This window comes from Nothoprocta perdicaria, unplaced genomic scaffold (genome assembly GCF_003342845.1).
Source record: "Nothoprocta perdicaria isolate Ctin4 unplaced genomic scaffold, notPer1 scaffold_63, whole genome shotgun sequence".
Classification (NCBI taxonomy): Eukaryota; Metazoa; Chordata; class Aves; order Tinamiformes; family Tinamidae; genus Nothoprocta; species Nothoprocta perdicaria.
The window spans coordinates 2,314,253-2,321,590 of record NW_020455899.1 but is presented as its reverse complement, the minus strand read 5'-3'; the positions used below and the strand labels follow the sequence as shown (position 1 = coordinate 2,321,590).

At 51.9% G+C, this 7,338-nt stretch overlaps 1 protein-coding gene across 1 annotated transcript in view; it reads right to left on the bottom strand.

Moving 5' to 3' along the window:
- PSD3 (pleckstrin and Sec7 domain containing 3) overlaps positions 1-6,791 on the bottom strand; it is a 71,284-nt gene extending 64,493 nt beyond the window's left edge. Inside the window, exon 1 of the mRNA XM_026049942.1 lies at positions 6,358-6,791. Coding sequence (XP_025905727.1) covers positions 6,358-6,737 — 380 coding nt within the window. The 5' untranslated portion in view covers positions 6,738-6,791. The remainder of the gene's footprint in view (positions 1-6,357) is intronic.
- Between the last annotated feature and the right edge of the window lie 547 nt (positions 6,792-7,338).

The following is a 7,338-nucleotide window of genomic DNA, read 5'->3' as shown; positions in this document are numbered from 1 at the left end:
CCGGCTTGGGATCATCTGCAGACTTGCTCAGGGTGGAGGTGGCACCTGGGGCCACCTGGACCCCTCTCAGCTTCGCACCAAGGGAAAGGTTCCCCTTCAGTAGCATTTTGCACAATGGTGGAACAGCAGGTCCAAGGTCAAACAGCAGGTCCACGGTTAAACAGCAGATCCATGGCTGATGCTTGCAGCAGGATCTGACCTGCAGCCCACCAGGTGCACATGGATCTTCCCCAAGGACGCCCCATCCACACACACTGTGTGGGTAGAGCGGTTGACAACATGGGCTCCTCCTCACACAACGACCCAGAATGAGGAATGGGAGCAGATGTTCCATGTAGCAGGGGAACCGGGGCACCRGAGCAGGCTGGGTCACTCTTCCGCAGCGCCAAACCATTCCCRAACCGTTCCCATTGGTTTACATTGCTCCCAGCAATCTTTTATTTTTTGTGTAAAGAGCTCTCTCTGTTCAACCTTGTCACTCCACAAAGAGGGGAAATAAAACTAAAACACCGCAATCTCTCATTTGCTGTCAATAATACACATGTGGAGTCATCTTCAGGGACTGCACCTGCTGCTAAAACAACCTCTTGTTCCCAGCATTCGCATTCCTCTCTCTTGGATTAAAAGAAACCCCGCAGGTCCTAGGTAGGGAGCCAGCATCTAAAAGGAGCCCCAAGAGCCATTCCCGGCAGGCCCGCATCCAGCACGTCCAAATCCCACCTTTCTGGGACTACGGCAAGAGGAGAGGAGGGCACGGCGGGCTGGGCTGCGACCCTCGGAGGGCAGCGAGGGCCTCGCCAGCCGTGCCGCTGGCCCCTGCAGGACAAGGATACCATGGAAAACATCCCGGCTGCCTCCCCTCCTGCCTGGGACCCTCACAGGGAGAGACATTCCGCAGCTCCCCATGCCACGCACAACGCTTCCTGGCCTGGGAAGCACATGGAAAACAGTGATGCTCTTCCCAGGGTGCCTCATGGCAGCAGAGCCATGGAAAGGCCACCCAAGTCACATGTGAGGCCTCTCGGAGCCCATGGAATCTGATATAAGGCTTCTTGGAGCCCATGGAGGTCACACGAGGCCTCCTGCTGTTCATGGAGGTCTCTTGTGAGCCCTCCTGGGCCCCACACAGGTCACACTTGAGGCCTCCTGGTGCCCATGGAGATGACATTTGAGGTCTCCTGGAGCTCATGGAGGTCTCTGGTGAGACCTCCTGGCTCCCAAGGAGGTTGCTCATGAGGACTCCCAGGCCCCATGGAAGTCACATGTGAGGCCTCCTGGCACCCATGGAATCTAATTTGAGGCCTCCTGGCACCAATGGAGGTCACACGTGAGGCTTCCCAGTGCCCAAGGAGGTCRCTCGTGAGGTCTCCCAGCTCCCAAGGAGGTYRCTCRTGAGGTCTCCCAGACCCATGCGGATCACATGTGAGGCCTCCCAGTGCCCAAAGAGATTGCTCGTGAGACCTCCCAGCACCCATGGAGGCCACTCATGAGGCCTCCTGTCTTCCAGAGAGGCCTCCCTGCTCCCGAAGCCTCCTTGCCCTTGCTTTGGCCATGATGGTGCAGCCCTGTGTGGTGCAGCGGCACCACCGGCCGAGCTCCAGGCTCCAGGCTCCTGGCCCCCAGCTCTTGGCTCCGTGGGGCGCGCTGCGACACWGGCCCAGGACCCGCTCCGCACACCGCCCTCGCACGGTACCCTCCTCAAAGAGCCACTTCCAGAAGGGATGCTTCATAGCAGCAACAGCAACGGGAAAAAACAGGGCTCGGCAAGGATGGGGAGAACAAGGAAACCTCCCATAGCTCTAGCAGCTGTGCAAGCAACGGGTGTTTGGGGCGCTCATCCTCCTCCTCATATCATTTCTGCCTCCTTGGGCACTTTTGTACCAGTCAGGAGCTGTGCATCCCGCAGAAGGAAGGACAGGAGGCACCAGGAGCCCATGGGCTGYCCCCCTCATGGTGAATGGAGCCTCCTGGCCCCTCAGCTTCAGGGAAAGGTCCAAACACAGGGAGCTCGTATCCTATTTGCTGACACCTTTACACCGGAGAGCCCTGCATGGTCATCTGAGCAGCTGCTCTATGCTTTTTTTACTATTATTATTATTATATTATTATTATTATTATATTATTATTATTATTATTATTACTTTGTCCCTGTGAGCTCCCAGATTTTCGTTTTGTTCACTTTAGTTCTGCAGGAGGCTGGGGGCTGAAGTCAGAGTCAGCAAACCCTTTTCCTAAAACAACAGCTCATATGGGGACTAGAGACAGTTGTACAAACCTTCCCCAAACTCAAAGAGCGCACGGAGTTTTCAAAAAGGGGGGGAAACCCCAGCAAACACASGGGGCTGCTGTTGTAGAGTGATAAACCTAGTGAATAAAGGCTATGCGTTAAATACACAAGCACTGCAGCATATACCCACGCTGGATAAAAATACCAGAACACCAAACAAAAATCAAAATTATGACTGATGGGCACAGTACTGATAAAACAGGAGGAGAATCAGACCATGCTTAAACTGGTTTTATCTATCAACATAGTTACTGGAAGAAAGAATAACCCAAGTGGCAGTAGAAAGAAACACTGGAGCAGCACCAAGATGCTGAAGAAACAAAACAGCCTATGCTTTATTACCATGAGATTTTAAGAAGGTCAGGCCATACAGCAACATGACGAGCAAAATTTGCAGAGCACCAGCAACGCTCTTATGATGATGGCAGGTGGCAAATGTTTGGCATATCTGGGGATTGAGAGCTGCAGTGCACGATCCTCCTCTCCCTCCTGTTTTCAATAGCTCTGGGCTGTGTCCTCAGAGAGGGACCACACCGCCCAAGATGACTCAGGGGGGAAATGCCACAGCGTGGGGTTTGCTGGGGTTGTTCTTTTGCCTTTCCTACTTGTGCTGAGCAGAAGGGAACTCTAAAGAACACAGAAAAAAAAATAACTGAAACTGTGTGTGAAAGCAGAAAAAGAAGGAGGGAATCATCGGGGAGAGAACTTCATGCTGTGCTTGGACACAGACGTAGTGAGCTGCACCCTGCGGTGCTGGAGCTGCTCATCCCACTTGGATTAGATGCAGTGATGCCAGGCAGCTCCCTCCGGCGCCTCTAGAGCACCTTGCAAAAAGGCTTCTCTATAAAGTTATATAAGGCCCCCGGAAAAAGGCAGCTCTGCCACCCCCCAGGAGGTCTCCCCTTTAGAAATCCTCATTATTCACCAGGCAAGACACCAGCCCCAAAGAGCAACACGAGCTGAAGGCCACAAGCTGCAGAGATGCCTCACTCGGCTCCCCCGTCTCCCTCCTCGGAGCACGCGGCCCGAGGACGCGTTGCTCTGGAATYGCTGCTCCCAGGAAAGGGCCCAGCCCCGGGCACAGTGTTGGGACTTACTGCATCCACCAGGGCCAGCAGCTGACAGGGCAGCAGGGACAGAATATCCGGACGTGGAGCAGCCCGCGGGAGCGCGCAGCGTGCAAGGCTCTAATCACTTAACTTTTCCCGTTTTCTCGGTTGCAGAGACATGTGACTGGCCTTCACATACCAGCAGTGACCCCTCCCAGAGCCAGTGATTTCCTAAGAGCGGGGAAGGATGTTACCCTCCCGCTTACTCACTACAAGATTAGGTTTCCACGGTATTCACTAAAACCTCACGCCATCTAGGGTCCGTGTGCCACTGACGCGAGGGCTCCTTATGGAGAGATACAGGAGACACGGCAGCMACCGGCAGGGATATGGGAGCACTGTGGTCCTGCTCCCCTGGCCTGATGGCTGCTTTCATTTCCAGGTGCTATTAACCCTTGGCTTTCACATCCACGTCTCTGCTTGTGCCCTGCCCCAGCACAGAGGCTGTGGGTGCTTTCAACCCGTCAGTGCATGAGCTGTCCCTGCTGCTGGGGTGTATTTCCTCACACACACTTCCCCACACGCCTTGCTGCACCAACATGCAGGGAGCTGCGCAGCGCTGGGTTTGTTTCTTGACTCAGTGCAGTCAGATGAGAGGTTGCTGAGAAAAGGGGAGGCTTTGTTAGCCCTGCTGCACTGCAGCCTCGCTAGGATGCCCCCTGCATGACAGGTTCCTGTTATGTCCCTGCTCCCGCCTGCAGATCCGGATCCTCAGGGCTGCTCACCCGGTGTGGATGGGCCTCCAGGCCCTCACAGCGCAGGAAACTGCAGGGAGCTCCGGGATGCAGGGAGAGACCTCCGGTGGCCTCACGGAGCACTGCAAGCAGCAGCAGGACACTAGATCTTGCCTGGGGCTTAAACATCCCRCAGGGTGCGGGAAAAGCCGGCGGCTTGGCAAGGAAAGGGATSAGTTGCACTAGCCCCACTTGCAGAGCAAGGTGGTTCAGGGCAAYTAAAGCCTTCTGGCATCTCCTCTTCTGGTATCTCCTCTTCTGGCAACCTCTCTTCTAGTACCCTGTCTTCTGATAACCCATCTTCTGATATTCTCTCTCCTGGTGTCCTGTCTTCTGATAACCCTTCATCTGGTATCTCCTCTTCTGACACCCTGTCCTCTGGTATCTCCTCTTCTGGGTATCCACTCTTCTCATATCTCCTCTTATGATACCTCCTCTTCTGATATCCCCTCTTTACAGCCCAGGGTTGTTTCCGGCTGCACACTCACACTCCCAAATCCGTAGGAATAACATCCGTGGTTCGGGCAGCTATTTCTGGGAGAACCGGGCACTGCAGCAAAGCAGCCCAGACCCCTCCACACACAAACCCCAAGTAGCCCCAACACTGCAATCCGTCCCCGGCCCCAACACCACAGTGTAAGTGACCTGGCAGGTCCCTGTGCCCTGCTCTAGGATGGCATCTAGCAGGATGGGATGGAGCAGCCTCTGAACGGAAAGCTGCAAACGTCAGCAGCAAAAACTCGCAGCAGTCCYGCTGCTCAGGACACTTCTTCCCTCCCCCTATGGTGGGGACAAAGCAGAACTCAAAAAAAAAGGAGAGGAAAAAAACACCCTGTTTTATTTCACTGTGCCTGCAAACCTAAGCTGAAACAGCTTAACTCCTGATCTGCATTAGGTAGATACCAAGCATATTTTCAAGCATTACCCAGCTCAACTTTTCTTCATGGTAAYGTTTGTCTCGCCAAGCCAACATAGGCAGCAGTTTTCAGCCTKACAGGCACTAGAGAACACAACTATGGGGCAGAGAATCAGGGTGTGCACGTGCTGTCTAYCTCCCTCCCGCTCAGTCTCGCAGAAATCCTGGGCATTCAGTGAAAATGGGAGCTACAAGTGTTGACCTAAGTTTCTGCCTCYGTTTTGGTTGCAGCACATGAGCATTTACTTCATGCCTGTAAGTATTAAACAGCTAAGAGCTGTGCAAGATCTAAGCACTTATTTTCCATAGGAATGACAGAAAGAAGCACTAGAAGAATTACTAAGTGCCTTTGCCTGCTTTTTTAGGAATAAGCTGTATCTGAGCCCATGATGGTAACTACTTTGCCTGCTTTGCCCCAGAGGATTCACTTCACACTTAAATGAAAGAAACAAAACAGGTAAAAGGTCCCCCAACACCAGCACCCAGGAAAGCTCAGACTAGAGCAGTCCTGTCTTAGGTAACGTCCTTATCCGTGCAGGATGGAGATTCGAGGTACCCACATCCCTCACCCCTCAACACGTGGTCACTTCTGGCTCCATCTCCCACTTTGTGCCTTGGTGCCCTTGCACCTCGTGGCCAACACAAAATCAGCAAAGTTTTCCCGTAAAATGAGTTTCTCTGAACATGTTTCCTGACCACTTAGCAAGTTTCTGCTTCTGACATGACTCCTCTCCCATGAGGTTTCCCTGCTTCTCCTTTTTTCAGATAGGAGATAATACTACTTTTGTAGCACTCTCTTTCCATCAGTTATTTGCATATAAAGGAAACAAGTATCTAACAATCTCTAAACTCATGGACATGATAGGAGTAAAATCTCATCCTGACTAAATAAGTGGCAAACTTGAGTATCCAGATGAAGAGCTGCATTTGGAAACACGGCTTATATTTTTCCTAGCACTGCTTTTAGTAGACTTAGGTATACCTGGAGATGAACAAACGTTCATCTGCAACAGAAGATTAACTGTTCAAAGAGAAGGGTCCTGGGAGTGTTGCAATACAGCCCAGCCTTTTATTTGAACAAGCCTTACACAGAGACCTACAATGCTTTCATAAAGTATACACCAGTTTTTCTAATAAAATACAGGTTTGGATTGCTGTGTTTTCTTCAGCTCGTTTTGTTACACTGGAAATTATTCTGTTTAGGAAACAGGCAGTGTTAGAGCAGCCAACCAATGTTATTGAAGTTCACTGAAGTAAATGGACACTGGAAAGAAACAAACACACAACATAAAGTTCATCTACTATCTGTACCTGTCCAAGTGAGGAACTTCTGTGACGTCTCCTTTGAAGAGAGTTTCACTTGCACCTCTTAAGCCATTGGAGATCCCTTCGTGGTGACTCTTCAGCTCCCCTTCAGTGGGAAGCCTAAAGACCTCCTGCTGTGCCGAGGCTGAAGTCCTTTCGAGGAAGTGGCTGCCCTCCTTCATGCGYTGCTGGATCATCGGAGTGAGCGGCATTTCGAAGCTGAAGTAGCTGTCAGGCTCGGAATAGAGGGTCTCCAGTGACTCCGCACTGTAGTATAGAGACGCGTTGTCCAGGATGTTCTCAAACTGCGAGCTGTACAGATCCGTGGAGACATCGGAGTGCCTCACGTCTTCATAGCCTCCCATGGCTGCTTCCTCCTCCTCCATGATCCTAGAAATCAATCAGAAAGGGATTAAATTAGCACGGTCAGATCAACACCGCAGAGCAAACCTCAGTGACGCTGTGAAAGCAGCGGGTGAGTTGCCTCTATCTCCTCGTACTGCTCCTTGTTCTCCTTCTGCCTCCCTGAACACAACTGGCATCACATCTCTCCTTGCCCCAGTCCACAACTGGCACCGCATCTCTCCCTGCTATGTTACAGTTCTGAGGACACAAAAGGAAACAATATTCCAGGGAAAACAAAGGAAGCCCAGTATTGTCTGCCAGATAACATCAGCTGCTTATGCACAGAGAAGAAAAGCACTCACAGTTTCAAAAGGCCTCCCTAGCACCACTCCTGCCTGCCCTGCAAGGGACTGCTCAGTAAAGCAGTTTGCATTGAACCAAAGTCTKCTCCCAAGCGCAGCAGAGTCTGTTGGCGCTGCAACTCTGTAGCCAGGGTCTTAGGCAAAGCACTGAGGTAAAACTCTCCAAAGCGCATTAACACAAGAGGGAGCAAAGGCAGCTGGAAACTCAGAGATGAGAAAGCCAGAACYGAAGGGGACTGAAGCGTCAAAAGTTCCACAGGAACTTAAGAAAAAAATTCTT